Below are 15,610 nucleotides of genomic sequence, written 5' to 3'. Positions count from 1 at the left end.
AGATCACCCAATCCTCTAGAACAGAGTAAGAGGATAGAGAGAGAAATTCTGAAATTGAACTGCTAAGAAGATGAAATATTAGGATTATGACTTATTAAATAGTGAAGTTTATTTTAAAATCATAAGAAAAGACTTACACTTTCAAATTAGATCCTTTCATGAAGAGAAAAGATGGTTATCAGGTGTCTCATTAAAAGGGCCATATAGATAGGCACTTTATGAATTTTCATCATGTTAGATTATTGTTATGGTAGATTAGTAAAATTAATGAGCTGACTATTTAAATCATGAAACGTCATATATTAGTATTAAACTAAATATGATGTTTTGAGAAATGAGGTAAATAAACCAAGACACATGGAAGATAGGAAGCTTAGACGATAGAAAACTTAGATTTCTAAACTTAAAGAAATAGAATGTATGTTAATGATTACGCTATTTAAATGTTTTGATAATTGAATAAAAGAATGTGTACTCATTTTATTCAATTTATATGTAAGATACATACATGTGTTACACCTTCTTTTTTACCTTGTATCTATTCGAAAATTGTTGATGAAATTATATTGCTTTTGAATTTATATTGTTTTTCAAATTTTGAAAGATTGTATTCAATTAGGTGAAAGAGATGAAATAGTGTTTATTTTACGAAAGTAATAGGGAAGATGTTATTTCAATTAGTCAAAAAATTGTATTCTTAAAATGTATTCTTGTTTGTGGGAACCAAGCTATGGATAGGCTTGTGTATAGAAAGTTACCTTCCGGGACGGGTGCCGAATATGGAATCTTAGAGAGAATAGTTGTTTTTTCCAACTATTTATTTTGCTATGCATGGCATTATACTCAGCTGAGTAATGATTTGAATTATCCATAGAAATAGATGGAATTATTTGTTTTATGCTCTCTATCATATCCTTGAATGATAATGAATGCTTGTTTCTTAAAAGAATTAGAAAAATGAAAATGCTTGTATCATCTAGGCATGCACCAGATTCCCTCTTGCCTTTCGAATTCTTTGGTTAAAACAATTCGTGCAGGGTCGGGTATTCTTGATTGACCAAGAATTTCGGGGAAGCGTAAGCTTCAAGGTTGGGTGGAAAAAGCGCTTGAATCTTGTTCTCGTCTTCATTCAAAGGACTGAAGGAAGCGACTCAGAATGGAGATCGACAGATGTACCTCACCTTCTTTCTATTTGTATATTGCTTAAGGCAATATGAAAGCCTAAGTAGGGAATAAGGATATATATAGATAGAGAGAGAGAGAGAGAGAGAGAGAGAGAGAGAGAGATTTGTATCTTTCATTGTACATGAAAATTGTATTTAATTCTTTGATATCTATAGTTGTTTTATCAACTTATTGATATTTCTTTATATTATGAATGAAATAGACTTCTTAATTGACCTATGAGTTTATTTATGAATAAAGAGTAGATTATGTCTTATAAATTAATTTACGTCTTTACACCAAAAATCAACACTAGCTACCACTTGCGTAGAAACCCTATCCAATTACTCAAAAACTTTGACCACTTGTGCATAAACCCTAACCAACTGTGCATAAAAGGTGAATCACTTGCACAGGACTGGGTGCCACATACGCAAAAATAATGATGGGCATAAAAATCAAGAAATTTAGTCTTCTAGGACCTACATATGATCAAAATTTTGACAAAAGAAGTTAAATTAGATGCATGTTCATGTTTGATTCACTAGATGTAGATTAGGAAAAGGGCTTAATCAATTTGAAACCCAAAACATGCAACTTATCTAAACTAACCACAAACTAGAATCACATGCAAAACCTTCCTAATCTTTCAATAGGAACATTGAAATGAAAATGAAATGAAAAAATGAATGCAAACCTTGAATGATGCTACGTTGCTATGTTGCTCTCTTGTTTGCCATGTGTACGAAATAGACAAAAGCAAGGATTAGTGTTTGAGATTTACTGGGAATGTTTAATTATGCAAGATTAATTGTAAAAAATGAAAGATTATTTCAATGAAATAATAGTGCTTAAGCTAGTTGATTGCTAAATAAACTGACAAAATAAAATTATTCAAAAATTAGATGAATTGATTGGAAGGGGAGTCCCAATTTATAGAAAATTGGAGACTCGATGGACAAACAAGATTGAAAATATTTTTGATTGAGTGGATGAACCAGATTGAGTGCACGACAGAGCTTCCATTTGAGGAAGGATGAAGGAGATGAGGAAAAAGTAGAGAAAAAGCAAAAAGCAGATTTTCCAAGGATGCATTCCTCACTTTTGAATTTAAAATTAAGATATAATGAGATATTTCCAAAAAGCAGGATTTTCAAAAATCAAAGATAAATCTCATAAATATCTAAGATAATATTGCCATTTCCGAAAAGCAGGAGGATATTAGGCAATTAAAAATTAAAAAAAGTAGATATTATCCTCATATGAGAAGATAATTAAAAAATTAAATAAATAAAGACATTGATCGAATTTTGATGACATGATTAGCTAATTGAATAAAATAAATTATTCAAGTATAGGTTATTATTAAAAATCAACCTTTAATTAAATAATTTAAATCATTTAATTAAAGGGGATAAATCAGAATTAATTAAATAATTTAATATTATTTAATTAATATTAAAAATGAGAGGTTTGATCAAAATGATGACAAATTAAAAGAAGAATAATGAGCAAGATGGGGCCTAATTAGTTTAAGAATTAATTAAACCTAAAAGGGGAAGTTAGTCAAACTGACGTCAAAAGACCTTGATTAGGTCAAATTAAGTTGATTTTGGTCAAAATAGGTGAAATTGGAAAGAAGCAGGAAGGTTTGGCCAAAAAATGGAAAAATTTGAGTGAAAATGGGAAAATTAGGTCAAATTGGGTAAAACTAAGCAACAACGGGTAAATCGAATCAAAGCGGATCACCAAATGGAAAAGGGACAAATGTGATGCCATGGGACAGGAGAAGAGGTCAAGATGAAACCTCAGAACAAGAATAGGGAAAGAATGAAGCCAATAGGACCGAAAATGGAAAGCAGGAAGTAGTAGGACCAAAAAGAAGGCAAAAAAACCCTAAATTTGAGATTGGAGTTCAGGTCAAAAATCAACATCACTGAAATGAGAGGGGAACAAACTAACACAAAGGGGATGAAGCTAAGGATAAAATGAAACCCCAAACTTGAAATGGGAAGAAAATGGAAAAGGTGAAACAAGAGGACTAAATCAAGTGTAAAAAACCCTGATCAGGACAAAATTATGCAAAATAACATCAAAAAAGTGACAAGGGAAAGATCTGATGCAAGGGGGATGGAGTTAAGGGTAAAATGAAACCCCAAAATTGAAATGGGAAGAAAATGGAACAATCTAGACAGAGAATGGAAAAGGGGAAACATGGTATGATCACACAAATAATAAAGATTATACGTGTGATTAGGTTAAAAATGGAGAACACAAGTGATACTAATTTTTAGTATCTACAGGTATGTAAAAGTGGGATATGATTCTTAATGACCAAAAAACCCATGTATGCACGAGGGACATTGAGATAACATAAGCCCCTAATGCAACTTCTAAGAGTATGAGCACATATTAGTTAGGTGAGGCTATATAATAGAAAAATAGGAAGGCATCTTGCACTTGAGTGTGAGATGGAGGTTCTTAGGACATGGTAGGTAATGCAAGCACACCCATGAAGTGTGACCATGAGAGCACATGTCAAAATGATTACCCCCACATGAGAGAAATTATGCAATAAGATATAGAGTGTAATAGGCATGTTACTAAAATCATAATTTATGCATGGACCCCTAGATGGTAAGATAATAAGCACTTGATAACTAATAAATGTCACAATAAAAAGTATACGATAATCATATGAATTAGTAGACAAATAAAATGCAAAGATGTAATTATGAAGGCACACAACCAACTAGTTCCCCAAAAGGACAATATCTCACAATGAGGTTCATAAATAAAAGGGAGAAAAAAATAGATAATAATAAATGAATATTCTTGGTCCCATGGACCCTAAAAGTGTTCTATTCTATTCTATGTATAACTGCCAAGAGTAGTTTACTTCCATACATGATGTTTATTGTAAATATTTTCCTAAAATTTTCATTAAGAGTGGATAAGCCAAATATACTAATGTCAAACAAGGAAATAATGGAAAAGAGACCAATCAATTTTAGCTCACACAAATACTAAACATTTGAAAATTTCTAAAATATCAAAACACAAAACTATATTTACCAATTTAAACTAATTAATCTAATTTATTGTTTTATTTTAAAATTAAAAATAACGTATAAAAGTTTAACTCAAAAATAATAAATACTATTTGTAATGCATTTATTTCATTTATTTATTTTTTGATTCCTGAAATAAATATTTTAATGAAGTAGAAGGTTCTATGAGAAAAAAAATGCTTTTAAGTTGGTACATTTAGAGTGACACTAAAAATTTCCCTCACCAATTTAAGAGGTCCTAATCATCTTTAAATTTTAAATATTCATTTATTAATTTTTTAAATCAATTTATCATATACTTTTAACATTGAATTACAAAATAATTAAATTCATGTGAAACCACAAAATAGTGAAAAATTCTTAAAACCCTTGATTTTAAAATACTCCAAGCGCACCCTAAGCACGACACACCTCCATGTGAGCGTAACCTAACCCTGGATAATTTGAACAGACGAACGCTGCAAAAGTCGAATGAATACAAGTTGAACGTGTATTAAATAGAAATGTTTTTGGATTCTTTGATTCAAGTTTAAAAGCGTGGAAAATTTGTCACGTAATCGCTACAGGTTGAATAAACGCTAAAAATCATGGAAGAAGACCACGAAATTGCTACACAATATGAATCGACAAAGGAATTCAAGCTCTTTCAGGTGTTTGTTTTTCCCTAGCTATATATGGACATTTAATTATTTGTTCGGTCTTCCTGCATACTGAGACTAAAATATGTCTGAAAGCTCATAAACAAAAGAAATTTTGAGTTCTCTAATGACCTAAGACACATTTGTTAATTTTACATGAACAAAGGGCTGAAGTTTTGTACATTCTCCTTAGGTTTCTTAACTGGAGGAGGGGCCTAGGTTGTTTCCAACTCCATTGTTTGTATCTTTTTCCATCTCTCCCAGGTTCTCTTAGGGTGTTGTCCATGCTTTGTATTTGAATTTGGATTTACATTCAGAAGGAACCATTCTGTTTTGCATGTTTTGTTGTTTCTTTGAATGGATTTATTGTGTCTTTATAAAAATTCAAATTTTTAGTTTAACAATAGATTGTCTAATCAAAGTAGGGAAAAAATTCAACTAATCAAACCTTTGGTCGACACAACAGTTTCGTGGTTAACATAGCAACTATTTGTTGATCGTTCATAATGTTTCTATGACGGGGATGGCAGGTGGGGGAGGGAAAGGGAGAGAGACATGACACTGTTGACAGCAGTGATATATCATGGAATTGTTAAAATGGTGTTGGATGATGTCTGCAGCATTGCAACTACATTCCAAGAAGAAATGGTTTGTTTGCATTTCTCATACAATACCACACAGTACCAGATCATGACCAATGCAAGTGACAATAATAATGGACTCTTATACCATACCAAGAATTATTAAGTTTGAGAGTTTTTTGAACAATTAAATCAGGAATCCCAATTATTGTTGTTAGTGTTAGTTGTTATATAACGTATTTCATTAACTATGAATTCGAGTTGTGATATATTTATTGTTGTATGCTTGAACAAATAAATCATGAATCCAAATAATTTCTGATAGTGTTAGGTATTATATAACGTATATCATTAACTATGAATCCGAGTTATGATATATTTATTGTTGTTATGCTACAGTTGTTGCTGTCATGCCTTTCATGGTTAATTTAATTGCTGTTATACTGCTATCATGATATATTTATTGTTGTTGTTTTGATGCTGTCATGAATTATTTAATAGTCCTTTTTTCATGTTATGAATGCTTTTTAAATAAAAAAATGTTTTGCTGCAGGGGATGCCTGGCTGTCCCTTGGACGGTCGAGGGATGTTTGAAAAGCCCCCAACTACCTCAGGGATGGCTAGGCATCCCCTAGTCATTTTCATTCATGCCCTAAAATGGGGATAAGTTTTGAAGACGTTTCCAGAATTTACTTTTTGGGGATGCCTATAAGGAGACGGGGACAGGAGTTTGATGGGTGGGGATGTGTTCTCATGTAATACAGATAAAATCATGCTCAACAAAGGGTCAACTGGATAATAAATCTACAGGTCAATGCCCTAAAAACATGCAAAGTTCCTCTATCGCTTTTATGTTCTTAAGTGTAATTCACCCATTAAAAAGAGAAACTTCTGGGATGCAACCAGTGTAGTCCTCTGATTGTTTTAATAGGTTGCGCATGCGGTCATATTTTGATTTATGTTGCAGTATCTGTTGCTTATTGCCATGACAATAGTTGTGCACTATTGGCACTGCCAAACTTAATCACTGAAGTTCATAAAAAAAGCTAAGATAGCCCATGCGTTAAATTTCTTAACCCACCTTTTTTAATAAAATTAGCTTACTTTTTTTATTTAGTTATGGGACATTAATATGGTTCATTAGAGAATTTGATAGAAGTATTAATTTGGTATGATTAGCCGACAATAAAGAATTGAATCGTTTCCGTTACCAGAGAAACAATTACTATTCAAAACTATTATGTGCTGAAGTGAATTAAAAACAATAATAATTAGACATGAGGCACATCAATTTTATGCAATCAGTTAATTGTAAGATTTCCACACCCATTTATGTTGTCAGATGAACTTTAGTGTGGCGTGAAACTAGAAATGGATGGTAAAACCTAAACCCTTGGCTTGAAACTGGAAAATGGATGGTAAAACCTAAACCCTATTGTTTGGTGAGATTAACTTCTGCATGGCAAATTATTCTAGAAAATTGGTGGTGAAAGGTTTTTGCCGCCTACTATACGGTAAAGCTTCAAATAAATGAATCTGAGACCGATGTTTCAATGATGAATCTAGGATTCCTTTACAGTAGCGTCGCGCCTCACAGAGATTGAGAAACAACGCATGAATAAAGTATTTATTATTATTCTACATTCATTTTGCTAGAATAAAAACTCTGTGCTTGTTTCAGAAATATTGTAGGTTGGTTTTCCAAATTTTCTATAGGGAAGATTTTGGATGGATTAGGCTATCAAAATTTCTATGAAATTATATTGTGAAATGTGTGCTATTTTTCCTTGCATAATATGCATTGTCCACTATCCTCTCACTCTGTATATCCTGCCCATGTATTGAATCCAACTACCTAATAAAAATTAAAGGACAATTCATTTTCAAGAAAAAAAAATCTAATCACAGTTGTTTAGGATGTAGAGGAATATTTACGGGTTCACAATTTTTCCCTTGTTGAAAGAAACATGAAAATAAACATTATGTCTATGTGGACAAATTCCAAATAACTTTTGTTTGGCTTTCAAAATTAGTATTTAAAGAATGGATGTAAAGTTTTGTCAGAAATGATGTGTACACAACAAATGTAGAAAGAAGTCAGATAATGCATTTCAGGCCTGTACAGAAAGAAGACGTGAAAAAAATGGCAATTTGACATCTCAATTCCTGCAAGACACATCAATTCCCAATACATCTTCAAGCTGGAAATCTCGATTGAAACTGCTATAATAGTAGTTATGGCGGACAACGTTTTAGACAGAGGCTTTTCTTACCGAAAGGAATTTTATCATGCCGACAATGTAGAGGTTATTTTTATTGTTGTCATAGAAGTCTAGCTGGGGAGCCTCATTCTTATCTGCAACATTAAATTAACACGGTAATAAGAATTCCCAAATATTTATTGCCATCCTGAGATATAATAAACAATATTTATCCAATTTACTATGTGGTATTAGGCAATTGAAATGTAGATATAATAAAAAGGATAATTTCTCAACCGCAAGTCCAGATAGTTTACTCTGAGATAATTCAAACAGTACTTGCAAGAACAACAAATAAATGGCATGGCAAGAATACGATTAGGGTTTCCATAGCCAGCGATGAGGGGAATGCGTAGTGAAAACTAAAAACAACAATTTATGAGCTAAATTTAGTGAGAATGCATCTCTATTGATATATTTCTTCTTTAGCTTCTCCTCGACACTGAATATTTCTCAGCTCACATTCATGTCACTGTAACCTCTTCTTCAGAACAAGAATTCAATCTACATCTATGGGAAAATGGTTCATATGCCCAAAAGACGTGCAAAAAGATACGTGGTGGCCACAATGCATTTAGGTAGCACATCAAGCTTGTTTTTAAGAATTTGACAATGTATTCCAATTGACATTCCCAAATATATACATCAAAGGTTATGTTTAAATTCGTTCCTTAAAACATTAGTAGTATTTATTTTTCCGTAACTTAAAAATAATAATATATCTAATAGATTACTAAAAAAAATTAATGTAAATTTTTAATTAACAAAAAAGATCAAAATAATTGTAAAAATAGTATAAATTATAAAATCAAATAGAATCTAAATAAAAAATTTAAATATCAATGAAATATTAGGTAATAAAAAAGGCTTATGTAAACATAGATATAAAAGTTCAATATATCAATGAAATATTAGATAATTAAAAAGGCTTATATAGACGTACATATGAAAATATACAATTTTTTAAATAAAAAAATATAAAGAACAAAATAATTTTAAAACAGTATAAATTGTAAAATTAAATAAATTTTAAATACATATTTAAATTTATCAATGAAGTATTACAAGGCCAAGCACTAACTACATTCCAAGAAGTACGATACAATCTCATTGATGAAATGAGCTTCATAGGACCAAATCTACTTGTACAAAAAGACACAAGGTTACTCAAAGCTTCCCCTAATAAACAACATTTGCAATTCGGAGGAATATCCATGATTTTGATCGACGACCTTCTGTAATGGACAAGTATATGGACCAATGCAGGCCTTGGTAATGGATCTCTTGGTGAAGTAGTTGACATTGTGTATGGATGTGGGTGTGTATGGATATGGGTCTAAGCCACCAGACATTCCAACATATTTTATAACAAAAATTGATAAGTACACCAGGCCACCATGGAACCCAAATGATCTAAAAGTTGTACCAATAACACCCATATCATTGGGTAATCAAAGGCAAGTACTACTTACAATAGCATGGGCTATTACAGTTCGCAAATCATAGGGTTTAACGCTCCAAAAGGCAACGATTGATATTGAGACAATTGAAAGACAAGGTTTGACATTCACAGCCATATCCAGAGTCAAATCATTGGATGACCTTTCACATTGATCCTGCATTCTCCTTCAAGAGATACTCTAAAATGCAAAACAATCCAATATATAATCATAAGGAAGAAAGAAGAAGAAAGACTAAAACAACTATTTGTCTAAAGTAAAAAAGTTACAAACCGGAACTATTGGACACTCTTTATATTATTGCATATTGCTTTAATGATATTTATTCAAATTCTGATATTGCATACACAACCCATTCACAAAAGCATACTCAACAAGGGGCTCTAGATCTTTTGTGGCCATCAACTATTAAGAAATAAATTCTTGTCAATTTTTTTGAAGACATATTGTGGATTAGTTAATTCTCATCCATTTCGTTAACAATCAATTTACAATGACAACAAAACACATTTTATTTTATACAAATAGCACATTTGAACATATATAACCCAAGTCACAAGGTTTGAATTCGAGTTCGAGTTCACCAACAATAAAATTCTAATGAAGTTCTATAGGAGTAAAAAATTAAAAAAAAATCGGCATTAAATTCATCTTCTATAAATTGAATTTTTAAAAAATATATATAACATATTGAAAAAATGATCAAAATAAGCTAACATTGATAAATAGATTTAGATTTGTTCATACAAAAGCATATAAAATTAGTGTAAATACAAAAATAATTTATTATCACATACATAACATATATTTATGCTGAAGGCGTCTCTTATATGAAATGTACGAGTTAACTTTTAAAATCAATGGTTGAAAGCTCACCAAAATCTATGCAAGACGATTAAAATTGTCTCGTCCATTGATTTTCGCTTTCCTCGTTATCACCGTTATTGTATCCTCCATGTCATGCGTTTTCGAGGTGATTGGACCGGTTTCCCGCTTGCCATTTCATGTCTACCCTAATGTTCGAAGCACGAATGAAATTTCGTAGCGAGCAACTTGCGTATCATTTGTGTTGTGAAAGCACACATAATGTTCGTTCTTTATTATGTCATTTTTACTTTGTCCTTTTTGCAATCACGTAAGATACCCTTTGCAATTAATTAGTCGATTTAATGGGAGGAACTCCCACCTGAAAATTCTCATGCTGGATTGTTTAATATTCATAGAACGACATTTTGAAAAGTTAAATTTTTACCGAGTCTCTCTTCCTGTCTCGCCACTCATTCACCTGTGGGTCTCTACCGTGCATTGAAGTCTCTTTCTTTTTGTCCACTTCGTCCTGCAAGTTCATCATCTGCATTTATTATAAGTATAACTAGCAATTGCACTTTGGGGTGCAATGGGTACGCCGAATAAAAGATGGGAGTAAGAGAATAACATAAAAACTATTAAATGGTATAGAATAGGTCCTTTGCAATCAATGAGAGAAGTTTGCAATGTTAGATTTTTGTAGTATATATATAAATGAAAATTAGGTCAAATGGAAAAGCAATTTGAACCATGTAGATATATTTCACTTTGAATGTCTCATGCTGTTACACAACACACTAAATATGTAAAATATTGTTTTGTAAAGAACAGTTCATTTGAAGCAAGTTTGTAACCGTGTAGAGGTCTTTCATTTGTCAGTAACAACAAGGCTTAGAATGTTTCACGCTGGTACAAAGCACAATAAATATGTTAAATATAGTTTCACAAAGCACAGTTCATATAAGGACAAACAGTATTCGGATTGAACAAATGGTGTACATGTATTGTTGTTTTGGTCTAAAGAAAAGAACAAGAAATGAAGAAGATTCAATGTGACAAGGGGTTGAAGAGCAAAAACCTGGAGAAGTGTTTTCATTTTGATAACATTGTCAAGCGTTCCTCTTCTTCTTTTCGTCGAGCAGCATATGGACTCTTTTGCATACGTGAATATCTTTGGAATGTGAATGGAGGGTGTATGCGAAGGCTTGCAAGGTCACGGACCCTTGAAATTGCTGTGAATGTCAACCCTTGACGATCTGTATTGCCGATGTCGATTGTCGCTCTTTGAAGTGTCAGCCCTTGTGATTTGTGAATTGTTAAGGCCCATGCCATTTTTAGTGGTATTTGACGTCGAAGACCACGACTTATTGGAATAAGAGGGATATTTTTTGGGTTGTGTTGGTCCCAAACTGGGCCTATGTATTTTTTGAATTGAACAACAACAAATAAGGGGAGTTCAGGTGGTCTTTCACCAGCATTATATACAATTTCTTTGACTTGTCCAAGTGCACCATTGACAAGTCCTGTTTCCACCCACAAGTTGGCAGATAACATAACTTCTTGGCCAATACATAAGAGGATCTTAGACTCAAGTTGTTCCTCATCAGGGTTTGAGCATGTGATTCCCTTGAGTTGTTCTGCAGTAGATAGGGCAATAGGCTTTGCCAAAGACAACAACATGCGTTTGTTATGTAATGATACCATTTCATTTGTTGCAAATAAGTGTGTGGATGATAAGAATAAAGATTGCTCTGTAGAGGAAAGTGCTGAATTTGCTCGAGAAAGTAAAATTTGCCAATCTGCAATAGTGGGTTCTGCATTTCGTAAATTGGAGAGAAGTGCACGAAAGGCAATTTGTGCAGGTTGATCTCCAATTTGACGAAATATTTTGTTCAATGTTATAATTGTTATGAAGCTACGCCATAGTGTCCCTCCATATGAAGTTGAAGCATACATAGGAATGTCTTTGACAGTTGGTAGTTGGCCCAAGTCACCAAAGAGAATGATTGAGCGTCCTCCAAATGGGAGCTGGTTATGGGCAGGGAATGCCTCACGTAACCTTATATCAATGCGTTGTATAAACCTGGGACCAATGAAGCTCATTTCATCGATTATAATGTAGCGAATGAAGTACATGCTTTCTTGGAAGCTTGCCAATGTTTGTCCTTGTAGAGGGTGCATTTCTTTGATTGGAATTCGTAGTGCTGAATGAATTGTTGATGCTTGTATATTGAATGCCGCAACTCCAGTTGGTGCAAGTAGCAATAATGGTGATTGGCCATTTGGTGCTGATCTTTTGAGTGCTGATTTAATGCTTGTAATGAGGTGTGACTTTCCTGTGCCTGCAGTTCCTTGAACAATCATTTTCAATGGTGCTTGCAAAGTAGTAGCATGTAGATGTGAAATAACTATATCATATGCCTTTTGTTGTTGTATACATAGGTTATTTTGGCTTTGTTGTTGGAGAACATGATGGGGCTGAAATGTTCGGCGATTGGAGTGTATGAAATTTGTAGCTATTTCTTTTTCTTGTGGACTAAAGTGATGTACCCCCCAGTCATTCTTCAAGTCAATATCACGCTGGCCAAGCATATCAAGTTCATCCAGGTGAAGAGGAAGTCCTGGGTATGAAGCTGACAATACTTGCCATTCATTACGAAGGTTTCTGGTAGTTGTTCTGTGTTGCTTGAAGGAGTGGTAGGATTAGATCTTTCATCGGCTTCTGCAGATGTGCGATGGACATGCCATGGCTTGTACTTGTGCGAGAACCTTTCCCACAGTGCTTGAATTTCATCATCTGTCGAGCCGAAATCCATTTGAATGTTGCGGAATGGGTGGTACAATAAAAGTTCAGACCAACAAAATGCTTGAAAATATTTTTCTTCCTTTGTAGGGATGGTTGTGAATCGTGGAGACACTCGAACTATGACTGGTGTGGCTCGCTCTTTCCATTGATCATGCTTTCTTGACGCATTGAAGGACCATTTTTGAGTTACTTCGATAAGAGAAATTCTCTCTAAATGTATTGGTCTTGCCATGTAAGATGCAATATAGTTTGGATATGTGGTTCTTCCTGTGGATGTGATTGGCACACGTTGGAAATTTTTTTGGTTCACATTTAAAGAAAAAAATGTTCGACTACAAAGGGAGAGTGGTAGCTTTAGTAGAAGGTGGCAACTTTCTTGGGCACCTATATCACGATCCACAAGGTTGTCAAGAAGCATTTTGCGAAAAGCATTAGGAGCTGGTTTATCAGACTCAAAGTTGGTTGATATTCGAGATAACATTGCATGGTATGTTTCTGATTTGTTTTCAGCTTTAGCAGCATATTTAGCAATATATTTGATCACAGCATCAATTGAGAGAACAGGTTGGCAATCTACATTGGCCCTCCATATTGAGAGTATAAATGGGTTGTGAAGATTTAGGCGGTCATCATTGCGAGCAGGGGTGTGCTTAGGTTGGCCATTATCATCATTAGAAAGAGACGACTTCTCTGTAATGTTCCAAGGGGCTTTATAACGGCATTGAAGAGATGTCCCCTTCCTGCGAAGGCATGTTTGGATAGTACATTTTGTATGTCTTTGAACACGGTTGGCCAAATCACAATAGTCAATGAAAGGATCACTTGATACTATCATGCTTGTATCCATCAAGCAAGGGTCATCAACAATGGATCGGTGGAACATTTGATTTCTCAATGCATGACTTCGTGGGTTCCATGAGGAGACATATTTATCAATGTATGCAAGTGCATTTTGTACTGACTGAATGTCATTCCATTGTAATTTTCCAATGTCAGGTGCTTTTGGTAGCCAAATGAAACCATGGATGTGTGCAGAGCCTCTATGTTGCCATTCATACCTGGGAAAAGAGGTTTTTAGAAAAAAACAGAAAAACTAAAAGAAGGGTAAGAGCTGAAGGTAAAAGTAGTAGGTTGCAAGAATTATACCTATACCAATAGTCATTTGCGCCAAGAAGTTTTTCCAACACTTCTTCACGAAATGCAGTAAATCTGTGATGCATGTACATTGCAGTAAGGTGTGGATTTTGGGCTATATTTTGTAATTTCCATCTAGCAGTTGCATATGGATTTGTAGGTGTGGTGGTTGGCATGATATTATGCAAGTCTGGCCATTTTGTATCAGCAGCACTGAGTGTGAAAAATAGCATTGGACAACCAATTTGGATGACCATGTCTATAAGTTCCCTTCTACGTTGATTCCAGAATGGTTTAGTTCCACGTATTGATGAGCTAAAGCGCATTAGTTGATCTGCTAGTTTGTCATCAGGCAAGTCCTTTAATCTTTGTCGAAGGTCAAAAATTGTTATAGGCATTGAATCATCAAGTTGTTTGTGGACAAACACAGATGCGGTGGCTTGACTTCTATGGCGCATTAGTATATTCAATATGAAGTACCTAAACCTTGGGTGTTGGCCAAATCTATTATCATGGTATCTTAAAAGATGGAGACCATACTCATGTAGCTTAACTTCTTTAAGACGTGGTTGTTTGAATGCAGCCATACCTTTAGGGAACAAAGTGGGGAATGACATTACAAACAATCCTTCAGTAGTGTATTCATTTATAGGAGATGGGGAAATGGGTGGCCATTTAACTACAGGAGTTGGGCGTCCTTGCCCTAGTTGTAGTAAAGAGCGAACTTCTTCGACCTCTCGACGTGCAGGTGGAAGATTTGCCACAAATGAATCAGTCATTTGCAAGTCCTCTATCAATGGATCATTCTCCGTAACATCTTCTTGCATGAAACTTAGGTGACTGGGATCAGGATTTGAAGTGGTTGAATATAGTAGGTCAGATATATTAGTGGGGTTAATGGGTAAAGATGACAATGCCAATTCATCTAATTGTACATCTTTGTAGTATGGGTCATAACAAATCTTATATTGTAATGCCTCATGCACACGTCCTCTACTAACATAGAAGTTGTATTGTTGTTGGCCACTGTTTGCTTTGTTTACTATTATCATGTCCAATCCATCTATATGCCTAGGCAAGTGGGATGCAATTGAGGAAATATCTTGAGGAAAACAAATAGTGTGGCCACTATATTTTAGTTGGCCTCCTCTTGCATAGGTAACTTGAAGGACAGGGCTAATCCTTGCTATCAACATCTCCTCAACTTGAGTTAGTATTTGCAAACATTGAGGTTGCTCACCAGGGTCCATGTTGTTCCAATTTGAGTAGCGGTGTCCATTTTTTTCTGTTGTGCATCTGTAACAAGTATTTTTTCCATTAAATTTTTTAGTTTTAATTCCTGGGTATCTCTCGAAACATATTAGACATGTTGAAATCTTTGAAAGCTTGTCCAATTTTGAACGAAAGTTATTTCTGGCGATGCAATATTTTTGACAAAAGTTTGGGGAGCTATAGATTTCGGCAATTGGGGTAGCTTGATTTGTATGTTGGATTTGGGGTACATGTGTTTCTACAGGGGGTGGAAAGTGGGGAGAAGATACTGTGGATGTGGAGGGTTGTCCAGCTAAAAAGTGTTTGGTTTCTCTTCTTCTTTTGTTAAGAATAATTTTCCTCTCATGGTACCTTGCGCGTTGCATTTGATTGCGATGAGCACGTCTTTCTTCCACTGTATCATTTTGTATTTCCAT

The 15,610-nt window shown here is 34.1% G+C and overlaps 2 protein-coding genes and 1 long non-coding RNA gene across 3 annotated transcripts; 1 reads left to right on the top strand and 2 right to left on the bottom strand.

Annotated features, from left to right (window-relative positions):
• The first annotated feature begins 4,636 nt into the window (after positions 1-4,636).
• On the top strand, positions 4,637-5,845 carry LOC131050271 (uncharacterized). The gene is made up of 2 exons (XR_009106880.1): positions 4,637-4,885; positions 5,404-5,845. It is a non-coding gene; the product is annotated as an uncharacterized LOC131050271 (long non-coding RNA).
• Positions 5,846-11,074: 5,229 nt separating this feature from the next.
• Positions 11,075-12,346, bottom strand: LOC131050264 (uncharacterized). Its single transcript, XM_057984453.1, has one exon. The coding sequence runs from the start codon at positions 12,344-12,346 to the stop codon at positions 11,075-11,077; it is 1,272 nt and encodes a 423-aa protein (XP_057840436.1).
• A 200-nt stretch (positions 12,347-12,546) lies between these two features.
• Positions 12,547-15,610, bottom strand: LOC131050265 (uncharacterized). Its single transcript, XM_057984454.1, has 3 exons — positions 15,546-15,610; positions 13,935-15,218; positions 12,547-13,846 (listed from the first exon to the last, which is right to left on the bottom strand). Exons 1-3 carry the CDS (start codon positions 15,608-15,610, stop codon positions 12,547-12,549), a joined length of 2,649 nt encoding a protein of 882 aa, XP_057840437.1.

The sequence above is a fragment of the Cryptomeria japonica genome, unplaced genomic scaffold (assembly GCF_030272615.1).
Source record: "Cryptomeria japonica unplaced genomic scaffold, Sugi_1.0 HiC_scaffold_17, whole genome shotgun sequence".
In the NCBI taxonomy this organism is placed as follows: domain Eukaryota; kingdom Viridiplantae; phylum Streptophyta; class Pinopsida; order Cupressales; family Cupressaceae; genus Cryptomeria; species Cryptomeria japonica.
This window is presented reverse-complemented; position numbering and strand designations above follow the sequence as displayed.